General features: G+C 40.1%; 1 protein-coding gene across 3 annotated transcripts in view; it reads left to right on the top strand.

The window, feature by feature from the left end:
- Window positions 1-14,239: 14,239 nt before the first annotated feature.
- ABCB11 (ATP binding cassette subfamily B member 11) overlaps window positions 14,240-21,812 on the top strand; it is a 92,781-nt gene continuing 85,208 nt past the window's right edge. For all 3 annotated transcript variants that reach the window (XM_055397990.2, XM_088842548.1, XM_088842549.1), the window contains exons 1-4: window positions 14,240-14,315; window positions 15,782-15,803; window positions 19,351-19,402; window positions 20,130-20,368. In XM_055397990.2, the coding sequence (XP_055253965.2) occupies window positions 14,240-14,315; window positions 15,782-15,803; window positions 19,351-19,402; window positions 20,130-20,368 (389 nt within the window). The remainder of the gene's footprint in view (window positions 14,316-15,781; window positions 15,804-19,350; window positions 19,403-20,129; window positions 20,369-21,812) is intronic.

The raw sequence follows: 21,812 nt of genomic DNA, 5'->3' as shown, positions 1-21,812 counted from the left end.
GAAACGTCTTTCTTTTTTTTTTAAGCCTCCCTTCCCGGGACAGAGCTCCGTCCCTCCCTCTTTTGTCTCTCTTTTTATCTTATTATCTATTTCCTACCTCCTTTCTACGACTATGGGCTGCTTTTCTGAGTGCCTGATGTCCTCTGCCTGTATTCAGAAGTTGTTTTGTGGGATTTACTCAGCGTTCAAATGTTCTTTTGTTGATTTTGTGGGGGAGAAAGTGGTCACCCTGTCCTATTCCTCCGCCATCTTCCCCTGCTTCCTCTGCAATGATTCTTTTTTAAAAAAAATTTATTTATTTTTAATTGAAGGACAATTGCTTTACAGTATTGTGTTGGTTTCTGCCATATATCAACATGAATCAGCCATAGATATACATATGTCCCCTCCCTCTTGAAGTTCCCTCCCATCTCCACCTGATTCCAGCCCTCTAGGTTGTCACAGAGCACTGGTTTGAGCTCCCTGAGTCATATAGCAAATTCACACTGGCTGTTTATTTTACATATGGTAGTGCATATGCTTCCATGCTACTCTCTCCACTTGTCCCACCCCCTCCTTTCCCCACTGCTGTGTCCACAAGTCTGTTCTCTATGTCTGTGTATCCATTGCTGCCATGCAAATAAGTTCATCAGGACCATCTTTCTAGATTTCGTATATATGCATTAACATATGATATTTGTTTTTCTCTTTCTGACTTACTTCACTCTGTATAATAGACTCTAGGTTCATCTTCTTTTCAGAACTGACTCAAATGTATTCCTTTTTGTGGCTGAGTAATATTTCATTGTATATATGTACCACAGCTTCTTTATTCCATTCATCTGTCGCTGGACATCTAGGTTGCTTCCTTGTTCTAGCTATTGTAGATAGTGCTGCAATGAATATTGGGGTACATGTGTCCTTTTCAGCTGTAGTTTTTCAGGGTATGTTTCTCAGGGTACTGGTCTTCCAGTAGTGGGACTGCCGGATCATTTGGTAGTTTTATTCCTAGTTTTTTAAAGGAATCTCCATACTGTTCTCCATAGTAGCTGTATCAATTTACATTCCCTTCAACAGTACAAGAGAGTTCCCTTGTTTTCACACTCCAGCATTTGTTGTTTATAGATTTTTGGATGACGACCTTTCTGACTCATATGAGGTGATATATCATTATAATTTTGCTTTGCATTTCTCTAATAATGAGTGATGTTGAGCATCTTTCCATATGTTTTTTAGCCATCTGTATGTCTTCTTCATTTAAATGTCTGTTTAGGTCTTCTGCCCCTTTTTTTATTGGGTTGTTTGTCTTTCTGGTATTGAGTTGCATGAGCTGCTTGTATATTTTGGAAATTAATCCTTTGTCAGTTGTTTCATTTGCTATTATTTTCTCCCACTCTGAGGGTCGTCTTTGCACCTTGTTTATAGTTTTATGTTTAATTAGGTCCCATTTGTTTATTTTCGTTTTTATTTCCATTACTCTGGAAAGTGGGTCATAGAGGATCTTGCTGTGATTTATGGCATAGACTGTTCTGCCTATGTTTTCCTCTAAGACTTTCTGGCTTTACATTTAGGTCTTTAATCTATTTTGAGTTTAGTTTTGTGTCTGGTGTTAGGAAGTGTCTTTAATTTCATTCTTTAACATGTAGCTGTCCAGTTTTCCCAGAAGCACTTATTGAAGAGATCATCTTTTCTCCATTGTATATTCTTGCCTCCTTTGTCAAAGATAAGGTGCCTATAGATGCGTGGGTTTATCTCTGAGCTTTCTATATTATTCCATTGCTCTTTATTTTTGGTTTTGTGAAAGTACCATACCGTCTTAATGACTGTAGCTTTGCCATATAGTCTGTTGAATCAGGCAGGTTGATTCCTTCAGTTCCTTTCTTCTTTCTCAAGATTGCTTCAGCTATTCAGGGTCTTTTGTATTTCCATACAAATTGTGAAATTTCTTGTTCTGGTTCTTGTTCAAAAATGCCATTGGTAATTTGACAGGGATTGCACTGAATCTGTATATTGCTTTTAGTAGTATAGTAATTTTCACAATACTGATTCTTCCAACACAGGAACATGAACTATCTCTCCATCTGTTTATGTTGTCTTTGATTTCTTTCATCAGTGTCTTATAGTTTTCTGTATACAGTTCTTTTGTTTCCTTAGGTAGGTTTATGCCTAGGTATTTTATTCTTTTTGTTACAAGGGTAAATGAGATTGATTTCTTAATTTCTCTTTCTGATTTTTCATTGTTAGTGTATAGGAATGAAAGTGATTTCTGTATATTGATTTTATATCCCGCAACTTCACTAAACTGAATAATTAGGTCTAGTAATTTTCTGATAGTATTTTTAGGGTTTCTATGTTTAGTATCCAAGTACTGCATTTCGGACTCTTTTGTTGACCATGATGGCTACTCCATTTCTTCTAAGGTATTCCTGCCCACAGTAGTAGATATAATGGTCATCCGAGTTAAATTCACCCATTCCAGTCCATTTTAATTCACTGATTCCTAGAATGTCGACGTTCACTCTTGCCATCTCCTGTTTGACCACTTCCAATTTGCCTTGATTCATGGACCTAACATTCCAGGTTCCTATGCAATATTGCTCTTTACAGCACCGGACCTTGTTTCTATCATTGGTCACATCCACAACTGGGTATTGGTTTTGCTTTTGCTCCATCCCTTTATTCCTTCTATAGTTATTTCTCCACTGAGCTCCAGTAGCATACTGGGCACCTACCGACCTGGGGAATTCCTCATTCAGTATCCTATCATTTTGCCCTTTGTTACTGTTCACGGGGTTCTCAAGGCAAGTATACTGAAGTGGTTTGCCATTCTCTTCTCCAGGGGACCACATTCGGCTGTGGTCCATGTGATTAGATCAGCTAGTTTCCTGTGATTATGATTTCAGTTTGTCTGCCCTCTGGTGCCCCCTAGCAATACCTACCGTCTTATTTCGGTTTCTCTTACCTTGGTCGTGGAAAATCTCTTCACAGCTGCTCCAGCAAAGTGCAGCTGCTGTACCTTACCTTGGACGAGGGGTATCTCCTCAAGGCCCCCCCTCCTGACCTTGAACGCAGAGTAGCTCCTCTCGGCCCTCCTGCGCCCGCGCAGCCACCGCCTGTTGGACGTGGGGTAGCTCCTCTTGGCCGCCGGCCCTGGCCTCAGGCGTGGGGTAGCTCCTCACGGCCGCACCTCTTTGCGTGGCTCGTTGCGCCGGGGCCGGCGTCTTAAAAATGACAGGATGATTTCTGTTCGTTTCCAAGGCAAACCATTCAATATTACAGTAATCCAGGCCTATGCCCCAACCAGTAATGCTGAAGAAGCCGAAGTTAATCGGTTCTATGAAGACCTACAAGACCTTTTAGAACTAACACCCAAAAAAGATGTCCTTTTCATTATAGGGGACTGGAATGCAAAAGTAGGAAGTCAAGAAACACCTGGAGTAACAGGCAAATTTGGCCTTGGAGCACGGAATGAAGCAGGGCAAAGGCTAATAGAGTTTTGTCAAGAGAATGCACTGGTCATAGCAAACACCCTCTTCCAACAACACAAGAGAAGACTCTACACATGGACATCACCAGATGGTCAACACCGAAATCAGATTGATTATATTCTTTGCAACCAAAGATGGAGAAGCTGTATACAGTTAGCGAAAACAAGACCAGGAGCTGACTGTGGCTCAGATCATGAACTCCTTATTGCGAAGTTCAGACTTAAATTGAAGAAAGTAGGGAAAACCACTAGACCATTCAGATATGACCTCAATCAAATCCCTTATGATTATGCAGTGGAAGTGAGAAATAGATTTAAGGGACTAGATCTGATTGATAGAGTGCCTGATGAACTCTGGACGGAGGTTCGTGACATTGTACAGGAGACAGGGACCAAGACCATCCCCATGGAAAAGAAATGCAAAAGAGCGAAATGGCTGTCTGAGGAGGCCTTACAAATAGCTGTAAAAAGAAGAGAGGCGAAAAGCAAAGGAGAAAAGGAAAGATATAAGCATCTGAATGCAGAGTTCCAAAGAATAGCAAGGAGAGATAAGAAAGCCTTCCTCAGTGATCAATGCAAAGAAATAGAGGAAAACAACAGAATAGGAAAAACAAGAGACCTCTTCAAGAAAATTAGAGATTCCAAGGGAAATTTTCATGCAAAGATGGGCTCGATAAAGGACAGAAATGGTATGGACCTAACAGAAGCAGAAGATATTAAGAAGAGGTGGCAGGAATACACAGAAGAACTGTACAAAAAAGATCTTCACGACCAAGATAGTCACGATAATGTGATCACTGACCTAGAGCCAGACATCTTGGAATGTGAAGTCAAGTGGGCCTTAGAAAGCATCACTACGAACAAAGCTAGTGGTGGTGATGGAAATCCAGTTGAACTATTTCAAGTCTTGAAAGATGATGCTGTGAAAGTGCTGCACTCAATATGCCAGCAGATTTGGAAAACTCAGCAGTGGCCACAGGACTGGAAGAGGTCAGTCTTCATTCCAATCCCAAAGAAAGGCAATGCCAAAGAATGCTCAAACTACCGCACAATTGCACTCATCTCACACGCTAGTAAAGTCATGCTCAAAATTCTCCAAGCCAGGCTTCAGCAGTATGTAAACCGTGAACTCCCAGATGTTCAAGCAGGTTTTAGAAAAGGCAGAGGCACCAGAGATCAAATTGCCAACATCCGCTGGATCATGGAGAAAGCAAGAGAGTTTCAGAAAAACATCTATTTCTGCTTCATTGACTATGCCAAAGCCTTTGACTGTGTGGATCACAATAAACTGTGGAACATTCTGAAAGAGATGGGAATCCCAGACCACCTGACCTGCCTCTTGAGAAACCTGTATGCAGGTCAGGAAGCAACAGTTAGAACCGGTCATGGAACAACAGACTGGTTCCAAATAGGAAAAGGAGTGCGTCAAGGTTGTATATTGTCACCTTGCTTATTTAACTTATATGCAGAGTACATCATGAGGAACGCTGGGCTGGAAGAAGCACAAGCTGGAATCAAGACTGCTGGGAGAAATATCAATAACCTCAGATATGCAGATGACACTACCCTTATGGCAGAAAGTGAAGAGGAACTCAAAAGCCTCTTGATGAAAGTGAAAGAGGAGAGTGAAAAGGTTGGCTTGAAGCTCAACATTCAGAAAACAAAGATCATGGCATCTGGTCCCATCACTTCATGGGAAATAGATGGAAAAACAGTGGAAACAGTGTCAGACTTTGTTTTTTTGGGCTCCAAAATCACTGCAGATGCTGATTGCAGCCATGAAATTAAAAGACGCTTGCTCCTTGGAAGGAAAGTTATGACCAACCTTGATAGTATATTAAAAAGCAGAGACATTACTTTGCCGACCAAGGTCCGTCTAGTCAAGGCAATGGTTTTTCCCGTGGTCATGTATGGATGTGAGAGTTGGACTCTGAAGAAAGCTGATCGCCGAAGAATCGATGCTTTTGAACTGTGGTGTTGGAGAAGACTCTTGAGAGTCCCTTATACTGCAAGGAGATCCAACCAGTCCATTCTAAAGGAGATCAATCCTGGATGTTCATTGGAGGGACTGATGCTAAAGCTGAAACTTCAATACTTTGGCCACCTCATGAGACGAGTTGACTCACTGGAAAAGACTTTGATGCTGGGAAAGGTTGGGGGCGGGAGGAGAAGGGGACGACGGAGAATGAGATGGCTGGATGGCATCACCGACTCTGTGGACATGAGTTTGAGTGTACTCCGGGAGTTGGTGATGGACAGGGAGGCCTGGCGTGCTGTGATTCATGGGGTCGCGGAGAGTCGGACACGACTGAGCGACTGAACTGAACTGAACTGAACTGAAATGTCTGATAGAATTCACCTGTGGAGCCAATTGCCCTGTACTTTTGTTTTTTGAGGGATATTTTGACCGCAGTTTCTATTTCAGTGTTTGTGATTGGCTTATTCATAGTTTCTATTTCTTCCTGGCTCAGTTTTGGAAGATTGAACTTTTCTAAGATTCTGTCCATTTCTTCCAGGTTGTCCATTGTATTGGAATATAAAGTTGCTCATAATAGTCTCTTATGATCCTTTGTATGTCTGCATTGTCTATCATAACTTCTCCTTTTTCATCTCTAATTTTGTTGATTTGATTCTTCTCCCCCTTTTCCTTGTTGTGTCTGGCTAATAGTTTGTCAATTTTGTTTATCTTCTCAAAGAACCAACTTTCAGTTTTATTAGTCTTTACTATTGTTTCCTTTATTTCTTTTTCATTTATTTCTACTCTGATCTTTATGATTTATTTCCTTCTATTAACCTTGAGGGTTTTTGTTCTTTTCCAGTTGTTTTAGGTGTAAAATTAGGTTGTCTATTTGATGTTTTTCTTGTTTCTTAAGGTAGAATTGTATTGCTATAAGCTTTCCTCTTAGAACAGCTTTTGCTGCATCCCATAGGTTTTGAGTCATCATGTTTTCATTGCATTTGTTTCTAGGAATTTTTTTATTTACCTGTTAATTTCTTCAGTAATCTGTTCATTATTTAGAAATGTATTATTTAATCTCCATGTGTTTGTGCTTTTTTACAGGTTTTTTTCCCCCTGTAATTGATATCTAGTTTCATAGCATTGTGGTCATAAAAGATGCTTGATACAATTTAAATTTTCTTAAATTTAATGAGGCTTGATTTATGACTCAAGATGTGGTCTATGCTTGAGAATATTCCACGTGCACTTGAGAAGAAAGTGTATTGTTCTACATTTAGATGAAATGTCCTGAAGATACCAGTTAGGTCCCATCTGGTCTAATATGTCGTTTAACACTGTGGTTCCTTATTTTCTGTTTTGATGATCTGTCCATTGGTGCAAGTGAAATGTCAAGTGCCCTACTACTTTTGTGTTACTGTCAATTTCCCCTTTTATGTCTGTTAGTATTTGCTTTATGTATTGTGGTGCTGTGGTGTTGGAGAAGACTCTTGAGAGTCCCTTATACTGCAAGGAGATCCAACCAGTCCATTCTAAAGGAGATCAATCCTGGGTGTTCATTGGAGGGACTGATGCTAAAGCTGAAACTGCAATACTTTGGTCACCTCATGCGACGAGTTGACTCACTGGAAAAGACTCTGATGCTGGGAAAGGTTGGGGGCGGGAGGAGAAGGGGACGACGGAGAATGAGATGGCTGGATGGCATCACCGACTCTGTGGACATGAGTTTGAGTGTACTCCAGGAGCTGGTGATGGACAGGGAGGCCTGGCGTGCGGTGATTCATGGGGTCGCAGAGAGTCGGACACGACTGAGTGACTGAACTGAACTGAACTGATTGTGGTGCTCCTATGTTGGGTGCATAAACACAATTGTTATGTCTTCTTCTTGGATTGATCCCTTGATCATTATGTAGCGACCTTCATTATTTCTTTTAATTTTCTTTATTGTAAGGTCTATTTTGTCTGATATGAAAATTGCTACTCTGGCTTTCCTTTGATCTCCATTTGCATGGAATATCTTTTTCCATCCTCTCACTTTCAGTCTGTGTGTGCCTCTAAGTCTGAAGTGGGTCTCTTGCAGACAGCATATATGTGGGTCTTGTTTTGTATCCTGTCTGTGTGTTTTGGTTGGAGCATTTAATCCCTTTGCATTTAAAGTAATTATTGATATATACTTTCCTATTGACATTCTTCAAAATTGTTTTTGTAGGTCTTTTCCTTCTCTTATGTTTCCTGCCTATAGGTCTCTTTAACATTGTTGTTAGGGGGGCTATATTCTTTCAACTTTTGTTTGTCTGTAAAACTTTTGATTTCTCCATCAACTTTGAATGAGATCCTTGCCAGGTACAGTAATCTTGGTTGCATATTTTCCCCTTTCAGTACTTTACATACATCCTGCCATTTTCTCTGGTCTTCAGAGTGTCTGCTGAAAGATAAATTGTTAATTTTATAGGGTTCCTTTTGTATGTTACTTGCTGCTTTTCCCTTGCTGTTTTTAATATTCTTTCTCTGTGTTTAATCTTTGTTAGCTTGATTAGTATGTATCTCGGCATGTTTCTCCTTGGGTTTATCCTCTATGGGACTCTGTGCTTCTTGGATCAGTTGACTATTTCTTTTCCCATGTTAGGGAAGTTTTCAACTATAATCTTCTCAAAAATTTTCTCAGACCCTTGGTTCTTTTCATCTTCTTCTAGGACTCCTATAATTCAAATGTTAGTAACCTTTAATATTGTCCCAGAGGTATCTGAAACTATCCTCAATTTTCTTTTATTCTCTTTCATTCTCCTTTTATTCTGTTCTTCAGTTATTTCCACTATTCTATCTTCCAGCTCATTTATCTGTTTTTCTGCCTCAGTTATTCTGGTATTGATTTCTTCTAGAGTATTTTTGATGGACAGGGAGGCCTGGTGTGCTGTGATTCATGGGGTCGCAAAGAGTCGGACACGACTGAGCGACTGAACTGAACTGAACTGAAGAGTATTTTTAATTTCAGTAATTGTGTTGTTTGTCTCTGTTTATTCTTAATTTCTTCTAGGTCTTCGTTAAATGTTTTAATTGATCCTTGCATTTATTTCATTTTGTTTTTGAGGTTTTGGGTCATCTTTACTGTCATTATTTTGAATTCTTTTTCATGTAGTTTGCATATTTCCTTCTTTGTTTATTTGGTTTTGTGAATTTTTACCTTATTCCGTCATTTGTATAATATTTCTCTGTCTTTTCATTTTTTTTAAAACTTACTTTGTCTGAGGTCTTCTTTTCCAGGCTTTAGGGTCATATACCTTCTTCCTTTTGGTTACTGCCCTTGGTAGGTGAGGTTGGTCCAGTGATTTGTGTCAGCTTTGGTTTGGGAGGGACTTGTGTCTGCATTCTGGTAGGAGGAGGTGAGTTTTTTTTCCCCCTGATGGACAGGGTTGTGTGAGGTGGTAAGTTTTGGAGTGTCTGTGGCAAGCCTCTCCGCTAATGACTGGGTTTGTGTTTTTGTCTTACTTGTTGGCTGGGTGAGGTGTCTTGCACTGGGTGCTGCTGGCAGTTGGGTGATTCCAGGTCTTAGATACAAGTGGAGGTCTTCATGGGCATTCTCAATAATCAATACTCCCTGGCGTCAGTAGGTCTCTGGCAGTCCACTGTTCTGGATTCAGAGCTTCCACTCCAAAGGCTCAGGCACAATCTTTGCCTATGGAACTGACACTCCACAAGCCATTTGTTATGGCATTAAAGGGGATTAAAACAAAAACACAAAAATAGCAAAACAAAAGAAGAAACAAAAGAGGAACCCCAGACAAATGGTAAATACAAAACCAAGCAAATAATAACAAAAACAAAGGAACACACACACAAAATCCACAATAGTCTAAAGACAAGAAAGTAGAAGAGAGTGAGTTGGCAAGCAAAGGAAACCAAAAATGATACCAACCGATTAAAAACAAAACTAACTAAAACACAAATTGGTAATCAAGACCAAAGCAGAGTGTCAACTAGAGAATAAGCAAAGAAAACAAAACAAACTAACAAACATGGTGAAATAAAGAAAGAAAAGGAAGAAAAGAAAAAGAAAAGAAATAAAAGATTTATATATGTTAAAGAATAACTACACCAGGAAAAGAACAGTAAGAGAAACAAACAAAATTTTAAAAAGAAAAAGTCCCACAGAATCACAAAAAAACCAATGAAGAGGTATAAGTATACAAAGGAAATCAAAAGTGTGATTTAGAAAAAGTTCTCAAAAACTTAGAGCTAATAATAATAATAAAATCAACAACCAGATAAACAAAGAAAAAAAAAAAAAAAGAAGATAAAAAAACCGGGATCAAATTAGAAATGAAAATGGAGAGATCACAACCGACAACACAGAAATACAAAGGATCATTAGAAAATACTATCAGCAATTATATGGCAATAAAATGGACAACTTGGAAGAAACGGACAAATTCTTAGAAAAGTACAACTTTCCAAAACTGAACCAGGAGGAAATAGAAAATCTTAACAGACCCATCACAAGCACGGAAATAGAAGCTGTAATCAAAAATCTTCCAGCAAACAAAAGCCCAGGTCCAAATGGCTTCACAGCTGAATTCTACCAAAAATTTAGAGAAGAGCTAACACCTGTTCTACTCAAACTCTTCCAGAAAATTGCTGAGGAAGGGAAACTTCCAAACGCATTCTATGAGGCCACCATCACCCTAATCCCAAAACCTGGTAAAGATCCCACAAAAAAAGAAAACTACAGGCCAATATCATTGATGAACATAGATGCAAAAATCCTTAACAAAATTCTAGCAATCAGAATCCAACAACACATTAAAAAGATCATACATCATGACCAAGTGGGCTTTATCCCAGGAATGCAAGGATTCTTCAATATCTGCAAATCAATCAACGTAATACACCACATTAACAAACTGAAAAATAAAAATCATATGATTATCTCAATAGATGCAGAGAAAGCCTTCGACAAAATTCAACATTCATTTATGATAAAAACCCTCCAGAAGGTGGGAATAGAAGGAACATTCCTCAACATAATAAAAGCTATATATGACAAACCCACGGCAAACATTATCCTCAATGGTGAAAAACTGAAAGCATTTCCCCTAAAGTCAGGAACAAGACAAGGGTGCCCACTCTCACCACTACTGTACAACGTAGTTCTGGAAGTTTTGGCCACAGCAATCAGAGAAGAAAAAGACATAAAAGGAATCCAAATTGGAAAAGTAGAAGTAAAACTCTCACTGTTTGCTGATGACATGATCTTCTACACAGAAAACCCTAAAGACTCTACCAGAAAACTACTAGAGCTAATCAATGAATGCAGTAAAGTTGCAGGATATAAAATCAACATACAGAAATCCCTTGCATTCCTATACAGTAATAATGAGAAAATAGAAAGAGAAATTAAGGAAACTATTCCATTCACTGTTGCAATGAAAAGAATTAAATACTTAGGAATATATCTACCTAAAGAAACAAAAGACCTGTACACAGAAAACTATAAAACACTGGTGAAAATAATCAAAGAGGACACTAATAGATGGAGAAATATACTGTGTTCGTGGATTGGAAGAATAAATATTGTGAAAATGAGTATAATACCCAAAGTAATTTATACATTCAATGCAATCCCTATCAAGCCACCAACAATATTTTTCACAGAGCTAGAACAAATAATTTCACAATTTGTATGGAAATACAAAAAACTTCAAATAGCCAAAGCAATCTTGAGGAAGAAGAATGGAACTGGGGGAATCAACCTGGCGGACTTCAGGCTCTACTACAAAGCCACAGTCATCAAGACAATATGGTACTGGCATAAAGACAGAAATATAGATCAATGGAACAAAATAGAAAGCACAGAGATAAATCCATGCACCTATGGACACCTTATCTTCGACAAAGGAGGCAAGAATATAAAATGGAGAAAAGACAGTCTCTTCAACAAGTGGTGCTGGGAAAACTGGTCAGTCACTTGTAAAAGAATGAAACTAGAACACTTCCTAACACCATTCACCAAAATAAACTCAAAATGGATTAGAGAGCTAAATGTAAGACCAGATTCTATCAAACTCCTAGAGGAGAACGTAGGCAAAACACTCTCCGACATAAATCACAGCAGGATCCTCCAAGACCCACCTCCCAGAATATTGGAAATAAAAGCAAAAATAAACAAATGGGACCTAATTAAAATCAAAAGCTTCTGCACAGCAAAGGAAACTATAAGCAAGGTGAAAAGACATCCTTCAGAATGGGAGAAAATAATAGCAAATGAAACAACTGACAAAGAACTAATCTCCAAAATATACAAACAGCTCCTTCAGGTCAATTCCAGAAAAATAGACCACCCAATCAAAAAATGGGCCAAAGAACTAAACAGACATTTCTCCAAAGAAGACACACAGATGGCTAACAAACACATGAAAAAATGCTCAACATCCCTCATAATCAGAGAAATGCAAATCAAAACCACAATGAGAAACCATTTCACACCAGTCAGAATGGCTGCTATCCAAAAGTCTACAAGCAATAAATGCTGGAGAGGTATGGAGAGAAGGGAACCCTCTTATACTGTTGGTGGGAATGCAAACTAGTTCAGCCACTATGGAGAACAGTGTGGAGATTCCTCCAAAAACTGGAAATAGAACTGCCATATGATCCAGCAATCGCACTCCTGGGCATGCGCACCAAGGAAACCAGAATTGAAAGAGACACATGTACTCCAATGTTCATTGCAGCACTGTTTATAATAGCCAGGACATGGAAGCAACCTAGATGTCCATCTGCAGACAAATGGATAAGAAAACTTTGGTACATATACACAATGGAGTATTAGTCAGCCATTAAAAAGAATGCATTTGAACCAGTTCTAATGAGGTGGATGAAACTGGAGCCTATTATACGGAGTGAAATAAGCCAGAAAGGAAAACACCAATACAATATACTAACGCATATATATGGAATTTAGAAAGATGCAAATGATAACCCTGTATACGAGACAGCAAAAGAGACACAGATGTATAAAACAGTCTTTTGGACTCTGTGGGAGAGGGCGAGGGTGGGATGATTTGGGAGAATGGCATTGAAACATATATATTATCATATGTGAAACAAATCACCAGTCCAGGTTCGACGCATGATACAGGATGCTCGGGGTTGGTGCATGGGGATGACCCAGAGGGAGGATAAGGGGAGGAGGGAGGTGGGAGGGGGGTTCAGGAAGGGGAACTTATGTACACCCGGGGCGGATTCATGTCAATGTATGGCAAAACCAATCAATATAATATTGTAAAAAATTAGCCTCCAATAAAAAAAAAAAAAGAAAAAGAAAGTAGGGGGAGATATAGATAAAATAAACTAACATGTTGATAAAAAAAAAAACTAGGATCAACTGCAGAACAAATTAAAATATATGAATAATAATAAATGTTTTTCTTGGATCTCAGCTGCCAGTGTCCTTTCCTTCTCTGTGAGTCATAGTCTACCTCTGCCTCCCTAGGATGCCCTCCAATACTGGGCTGATGTCTGGACCTGCTGTGGGAATAGCTCAGACTAATCTGGCCCTATTTCTTGCCTAGTTCTTGCCTGCAATGTCCACAGATACCAGAGCTAGTGTGTTTTCTTTTGTGATAGGTCTCATTGTCCTTTTATATAGTCCATAGACATAGTCTTCCTAATTGATCATGTGGATTTAATCTGCACCTTGTACAGCTGGTGGAAAGGTTTTTGATTCTCTTCCTTAGCCACACTGCCCTTAGAGTTCAATTGTGGTTTTATCCCCAACTCTGCATGTGGGTCATCCACGGGAGTTTGTTCCTGAGGCTGCCCTGGCAGACTTCGGTCTGCCTTAGTAAGGACCGGGTGTGGAGGTGGCACAGTTGCTTGGATCACAGGGACCTTGGTGGTGCCAACTGTTAAGAGATGCTGGTGGCCTCAGGCGCAGGAGCTATGGCACTATTACAGTCTTTTTCTAGCCTCTGGCAGCTGGCATTCAAAAGGCCTCTCTGGCTGGTTCTTCTCTGTTGCTTGGTGCAGCAGGCACTCAAAGGTCTCCATTGGCTGGGGTCCTTCTCTATTGTTCTGTGCATCAGACACTCAAAGGGTTACCCTCTCTGGAGTCTTTCTCTATTGGTCAGTTGCCAGCACTAGCATGTGGGGGGAGAGAAGCTACAGTGATGGCTCCTCCCCCTGCACATGACTCAGCAGTATCACTTTGCTTCCGTGGCTACTCAGCTTTGCTCCAAAGGCATTCTCCACCATAATCTCCTCCCTCATGTCCCTTTGGGCTGTCTCCCAGCTGTCAACAGCAACCCTCACCCTGGGAGGGTCCAGTCGCTACGCTCCAGATCCCAGCCACTGTGTGTTTTAGGAGACTTGGGTCCCTGACCAGGGTACATAGGGCTGCAGCAAGGATTGTCTGGTTCTCACTCCATTCAGACAGTCACAGATCAGCTGCTTCACTCTCCAACAGCCTCAAATACTTCCCCTTTGTCTCAAATGATTGCTTCAATCTGGGGATCTGACCCCTGCTTCAGTTCCTCTAACCCTAGGTACAGGTCCAGTCCTGCTCATTCTCCTCCTTTCCCCTTCCTTCCTTTGTCCTACTGAGTTTTGGATCTATCTATTCCTTTCCAGTGGTCAGGGACTCTTGTCTGCTCTCAGCTGATGTTCTGTGAGATCTTCTGCATCTGAAGGTGTATCCCTGATGTATCCATGGAGAGAGAAGTACTGCACATCTGGCTACTCCTTTGTCATCTTGTCTTCCTCTGCAATCACTCTTTTCTTTTATTTTCTAGGGTTTTCTTTTTTTGCTGTGAACTGCAATTGTTATGTCTGACTCAGTAATTCTTCGCAGTGTGAAGAAATTTGGAGAGGACAATCATGGTTTTGAGTCAGACAGCTCATGTAAGTGGCCTTTTTATCTTATTGTCTCTTGTACAAAAAAAGGTGAAAACAAAAGTGGGACAACCTAGTGAAGATATTCAAGGAGCAGAGAAAATTCAGCAACAATAAGTAGGACTATTACCTCATATTTTTCTTACACAACCTGGGTATTTCTCCCAAGAATCCATGTACTGTAACTGCTGAGAGTGCTAGGTAAGAATGCATAAATCCTGGGAGAGTGAAAGCATCTCACTATGAATATTTTTTCCCTGGATAGACTCGGGTTGTTTTGGCACTGGCTCAGACAGTAAAGAATCTGCCTGAAATTCAGGAGAGCTGGGTTTGATCCCTGGGTCAAGAAGATCCCCTGGAGAAGGGAATGGCTACCCACTCCAGTATTCTTGCCTGGAGAATTCCATGAACAGAGGAACCTGGTGGGCTACAGTCCACTGGGTCGCAAAAAGTCAGACATGACTGAGAAACTAACACTTTCAATGCTTTCATTATTATTACCTTTATTCATATATTGTTATAATTGATTATAGTAATATGCATTTAGTGAGCATTTCTCTCTGAAAGGAATGGTACAGAGACACTGCTGGCCAGAGTGAGGTGAAGTGGATGGGGATCCATAGCACAAATACCTAGAGTGTGGTAAGGGCAGATGATTCTATGCTATTATTATTTTCAAAAGTCCTATGAGTTTACATTTTATAGAAAAGGAAACTGAGACTTAGATACACTGTCTTAAGCTTGACAAAGATTGCATGACTAATGATTAAAGGAGCCATAATTCTAACCCAGTTTTGATTCCCAAATATGAGAGGTTAATCTTTATCTGCACTATAATGCCTCTTTACTCTGCATGAAATGAAATGAAAATGCCAGGGGAACCAGGATGTGCTGTCCCATGATGATGGTTGACATTAAAATCCTGGGTTCCTTTCACTATGGCTTCCCTATGCCCACGACCCTGAACCTCCACTTTCACCTCTTCCCTTCCATCTGCTCTGACCTATGCTGGGGAAAATAATATGTGGCTCAATTCTATGGCTTCTACTGGCTCAGGTGTGTCAATGACATCTTATTGTCTGGTTGATTTATGGTCTGTATTTTAAGTAGATAAATTCTGATGTTTCTAAAAAACCAAACAATAAATAAGTATTCATTTTATTTGGTAGTTCAAAAAAATCAGATTTTTCTGTAACTAATTTACAATTATTGTTCTTTAGTTAGCATACAGAATATCAAAAGATTTCACTTTCTGGAGAAAATGTAGTCAAGGCAGCAGTCCTATATGTGAAAGAGTGTGTTTTCTTCTATAATATGGAGGAACAGAGAGAAAGGTGAAAAAGCAAATAATTATTTTGTATTGTTCCATGAATAAAATGATCATAGAAATGTTTTTCCAGAGCAAAATTGTTAATGATTATGTTTCATTTTGTCATTATTATTAACTGCTTTATGTATTGTTTTTATCCTGACAGATAACAATGATAAAAAATCAAAGTAAGTGACTGCTTCAACAATGCAACACATTTTCAAAATAATTCCCCTAATAGTCACATAAAAGGCACAAAGCAGAAGCAATATTTTCATATATGTTGTACTGCCTACAAAATGGTATATATAATCCATTCTTTTTCTCTTTAAAACATTACTATAATTTGATTTCAAAAATCTTTGGGAATATTCCTTCTGGATTAGGTTCAAATATCCCCTATATGTCCAGGGACCCCACAGAATTTCTGACTTAAACAAGCAGAGGAAAATTTGGACATGTAAGATTTCATGGTCACAGAGGAGAGTCTTTTTACAGAAGAAAATCCCAATTCTTCCCAAAAGCAAATTGTAGAAACCTCAAATGCAGTGACTAGATATTTCTCTTAAAGAGTTGAAATTCTCTTATAAACCAAATATCAGTTTACCCTAATTTGACATGAGGACAGGATTAATGGAGTCCAATTTAGAAGATAAGGAGGTTCCAACTAAGTTTCTGAAATGGAGATGGTGGAAAGGTAAAGGTTGAAGGTGTGTAAAACATTTTAAGTGTAAATACTGCATGGCAGAGAGAGCTGGTGGCTGTGGTAACACTAGCTTTTTACTTGGAATGGTAGGGTCAGTTGAGGACAGAAGAACCACTCTTGTCTCATTGGGTGGGAAACAGATGGAAAAGGGCATGGATGCAGAGAAATGAAGGATGCAGATAAATGAGCTTCAGTGAGAGGATGAGCAGGAAGGTTGAGTGAGTACTTTGGTTTTTAGAGAAAACGAACCTATGTCTGCATGGATGTGGTAATGGAGAGTGAGAAGATCACAGTGAAGTTTTGATAAAGCCACTGAGAGGAATGGGAACAATCTGTAGAGGAATGAAGTATAGTGCCTTGGGTTGAGTTGAGGTTGGAGACCACATTCATTCATTCATTTCACAAATATTAATTGAGGACTTACTGGGTATCATCTGCCTGCAATCTAGAAGACCTGGGTTCGACCCCTGGGTTGGGAAGATCTCCTGGAGAAGGAGATGGCAACCACCTACAGTATTCATGCCTGGAGAATTCCATAAACAGAGGACCCTGGTGGGCTACAGTCCATGGGGTTGCAAAGAGTTGGACATGACTGAGCAACTAACACACATACTCACATACTGGGTATCAGGCACTGGTCTGGGTCCTGAGGATATAGAAAAGAAAAAAAAAATAGGTAAAAATCTCTGTCTTGAGCAACTTAACATGCCTTTGAAGAGTTCTCTCCTTTAGTGAGGGAGACATAATAAACACCATAAATAAATAAAATATATAGCATGGTAGATAATGATAATTTATCATCCTCTTTCTAAGAAAAAACAATAAACATGGAAATGGAGATTTGAAGTGATGTGGGGGGAGAGTTGAAATTTTAAAGACTTTGACCATGGATGGCCCCACTGAAGGCAACTTTTGAGAGAAGATATGAAAGAGGTGTGGAGAAGGCAATGGCAAGCCACTCCAGTACTCTTGCCTTGAAAATCGCATGGACAGAGGAGCCTGGTGGGCTGCAGTCCATGGGGTCGCTACTAGTCGGACACGACTGAGCGACTTCACTTTCACTTTTCACTTTCACACATTGGAGAAGGAAATGGCAACCCACTCCAGTGTTCTTGCCTGGAGAATCCCAGGGACGGGGGAGCCTGGTGGGCTGCCGTCTATGGGGTCGCACAGAGTCGGACACGACTGAAGCGACTTAGCAGCAGCAGCATGAAAGAGGTGAGGGAGTTCTCCACTCTGTTATCTGAAGAAAGAACACTTTGGTGAGAGGAAATAGCAAGTGCAAACCCCCAGCGGTGGGAACAGATTTGGTGTGGATGAAAGTCAGCAGAAAGGCCAGGCGGCTTGGGTGGAGTGACGCAGGAGGAAACAAGGTAAGAGAGTCAACTGGCCAGATCACAGAGGACTTTGGACGTGTCAGCAAGGATTTGTGATTCCACCCTGAGCTGGAAGGGAAGCTTAGGGCAGTGGAGTGCTAAGCACAGCATGTGTCAGTATCTGTTTAGATGGTGGAGAGGTTGTCTTCAGCAGGCTTAACCGCCTGGCTTCAGGAGGAGAAGGGGGAACAGCAGACTGAATGCAGAGATGGGATTTCCAAAGATGAATTTGGAAAAAGGGATTGAGGATGATGGTGAGAGCATCAAATGGCTGGCAATGGGACCTAGAATGCCTGGAGAAGGAAGGAGAATCTTTTTTTTTTTAATTTATCTTTGGTTGTGACAGGTCTTTGTTGCTTCGCTCTGGCCTTCTCTAGTTGCAGAGAGCGGGGCTACTCTCTCTCTGTGCTTCTCATTGCAGTGGTTTCTCTTGTTGCAGAGCACAGGCTCCAGGTGCATGGCTTCAGTAGTTGCTGCTTGTGGACTCTAGAGCACTGGCTCAGTAGTTATGGCTCATGGGCTTAGTTGCTCCATGTGGAATCTTCCCAGACAGAGATTGAACCCCTGTCCCCTGCATTGACAGGCAGATTCTTATCCAGTGTACCACCAGGCAAGTCCAAGGAAGGAGAATCTTGATGGTGTTTAGTGATTGTAAGTAAATGGAGGGTTTAAAGAACTGGGCTTCCCTGGTGGCTCAGATGGTAAAGAATCCGTATGCAATACAGGAGACTCAGGTTTGATCCCTGGGTTGAAAGGATCCTCTGGAGGAAGAAATGGCAGCCCACTCCAGTATTCTTGCCTTGGGAAATTCCAGAGATAGAGGAGCCTGGTGGGAGAGTTGGACATGACTAAGCAACTAACACACAAAGAACTGTGGGTCTCAACTGAGATGACAAATAGGTATGGAAGGAGGAAGGAAGTGAGAAAATAAGAAGCATGGGTGTTCCCAAGAGCCAATGGAGTAGAGCGGTTCCTGGTGAAAATAAGACCTAAGGTGTGTTCGTGAATAGATAACTTAGGTGAATTAGACCTCTTTGGCATATGAAAGTTCCAGAATGGGTTAAGTACAATTTTCGGAGCAATAAATTGAATAAGAAATAGTAAGTAAATATGGCTTTAAGGGAAGTATGGGAGTTTTTGAATTTTTCATCATATCCACACTATTTGATGTAGTTGCAAAATTTTTAAGAGCTGGAAGCAATAAATTAGATAATCCAACCACCTAAATTAACTCTCAAGGAAATGTAGGTAGATATAAATCAAGGGTCAAAGCTGAGGTTCCACAGTTATTTGCTACTACAGTTGGGGGTGCAGAGTACGTTTTACTTTCTCTCAACACCTCTCTGAAAAGACCTCAGTTAATCTCTACTGTGATTCATGGGGTCGCAAAGAGTCGGACACGACTGAGAGACTGAACTGAACTGAACTGAATCTCTACTGAACAAGAGACACAGCTACACTGAAATCGCTAGAAGAGGTAAATCTGAAAGTAATAGCCAGTTATTAAGATACCAGTTTTGGAAAGAATTTCACAGCCAATGGGAACTTTCATTCTTACTAAAGAATGATTCATGAAATCACAATTTAGGCAGAATTTCTCATTGTTTTGTTTTGGAAAGGATAGTCTGTAAATCTCCATGTTTTTCTCCTCAGGTTACAAGATGAGAAGAAAGGTGGTAGCAGTCAAGTTGGCTTCTTTCGATTGGTAATAAAACTATGCTGATTAATGGCATAGGTTTTGCAACTGTGAGTTGTTCAGATGGTGGAGAAAATGTTAAGTTTTTAGTCATATTGGCAGGTGCTTAACTATAGTGATCACTTTTTCAGCCTATGTGACAACATGTGGATTGGTAATTGGAAATCTATTGCTGAGTAAACACACATATTCTATCTGGTAGATCAGAAAAGTGTTCTGGAAGATAATCTCTGAGTCCCTAATGATCATTTTAGTAAGGAAAATTGTCACAGTAATCATGTCATTCATATTTATTCTTATGATGCCTTTAGAAGTTCCATAGTGTAGGTATTTGCTGCTCTTCATTATTGCTATCAGTCCTGGGAGCCAATTTCTACTATTGCTGAATAAGCCATTGGAGCATCTCCTTGGCAACAGCATCAGTGGCAGTGATTGTTTCCCTCTTAAGCTGGGGATGAAAAGCTAAGAACTAAAGTCAGCTCTTGAGGCAAAGAGAGTGAATTAAGATGCTAGGAAAGAAAGAACATGAGTTAACAATGTAAGAGTTTAATCACTTGGATAATTGATGCACCGTTTATTTCAGTGTTAGGGAGAACTCTACATTTCAATTAAAATGATTCCCTTAAGACTTGGTGTTGAATACTATTTATCAGAATCTAGTAACTACAATTAAATAGTGCTCCTACCTCTCCTGCTTTTCACCCATAGATGATCTCTGAATCCTTTGTTTTTCAAGTTTCGATTTTCTTCAAAGACTGACATTTGCCTGATGTCTGTGGGAAGTTTATGTGCACTTCTCCATGGAGTAGCCTATCCAGGCGTGCTATTCATTTTTGGCACAATGACAGATGTTTTTATTGAGTATGACATGGAATTACAAGAACTCAGTATCCCTGGAAAAGCATGCGTGAATAACACCATAGTGTGGACCAACGACTCCCTCAACCAGAACATGACAAATGGGACACGCTGCGGGTAGGCTGCTATTTGTTTTTACTTTTTTTGCTCATATCTTAGATTGTAATTCAAAATGTGTAAAGAGAACCTCATAAAAGGACCTGGAGTGCTATCTAACATGGAGTGAACAGAAACATAAATTTACACATATTTCTGTAAATTACTCTGCCCTGAAGTTCTTCCTATTCCACTGGGTTTTAAAATCCCAACAACAGCAACAAAATACAGAATTGGAAATTGCTCATTAAATACATACCCAAATTTCACACTTTGTAGACCGTGGGCTTGGGACGACACTATCGATACTTAATATCATTGGAAGATGACTCATAAATTTTACTTGAGACCTTGTCATTTCTCACATCTGAGACTTCCTTTTCCCTTCCTTCCTCTTTCTTTCCTCCTTCCCTCTTTCCTTCCTTCGTCTCTTCTCTTTTGTCCCCCAGCTTCTTTGGCTGTGGCTGATGACCCACTTGACCGCCAGTCTTCTCTCTACAATGGGAATTTCATCATTCCTGTGCTCTTGGACTTGGAGTAGGGGTCACTGGCCTCAACTGGCAGTTGAGTAGCTGTGAAAGAGTGACGTGGTGCTATGAACAGAAGACAACCATGCAGAATTAGCCAGAACTCACTGTGCTCCTGTTCTGTCTGTGATAAGCCCGATAGGCTGCCACATAATCAGTGAGTCTGTAGTATACACAGGGTTGACTCACTGTCATAGCATGGACTTTGCAGCCTGTCTCATGCTGCCTCAGGACCAGAACAAGATCATTTTCACATATAAACTCACTCAGGTTCAAGAATCAAGAGTAGGGCACATCCTGGCTAGAGAAACACTTGGAATGGCTCCCTCAAGTGATTCATATTTTTCTCCACCATTTAAACATTTTTCTATAGGCTTGATTCCAGATTATGACAAATCCTTTTAAATTACTGATGTTCTTCCATAATATTTGTTGTTAACATCTTTCATTCATCTACTCATTCAACCAAAATTTTTGGAACCCCAATTATGTACCAGGAAAATGTGTAAGCACAAAGGCTACAGGGGTATCTTATAAGTAATGGTCCTGATCTTTGTGGAGGTCACATCTAGTTGGTGAGACCATCATGAAATCAATGACCATGCAGATAAGTTTATAGTTATAAACCGGTTAGCACTTGACAGAAAAGTACAGGACAACATATAATGTACAGAATTATCCTTAAAAAATAAGCCGACTCATAAGAAATAAATTTCCAACATATAAATGTGTATATTTCTCTTCTAAATTTGGAAGTAACAAAACAATTTGTATAAAAGAGAGACTGTCTTCAATGACAGTCTTTAAAATATTTTTACTTGTGCCATGTGGCTTGCAAGATCTTAGTTCCCCAGCCAGGGATTGAACCTGAGTCCTCTGCAGTGTAACTGCAGAGTCTTAACCACTGGACGCCTAGGGAATTCACAATGACAATCTTT

The sequence above is a fragment of the Moschus berezovskii genome, chromosome 2 (genome assembly GCF_049115385.1).
Source record: "Moschus berezovskii isolate FMDL1 chromosome 2, NW_MosBer_1.0, whole genome shotgun sequence".
Lineage (NCBI taxonomy): Eukaryota > Metazoa > Chordata > Mammalia > Artiodactyla > Moschidae > Moschus > Moschus berezovskii.
The sequence above is the reverse complement of the archived record's forward strand: the minus strand, read 5'-3'. Positions and strand labels throughout refer to the sequence as shown.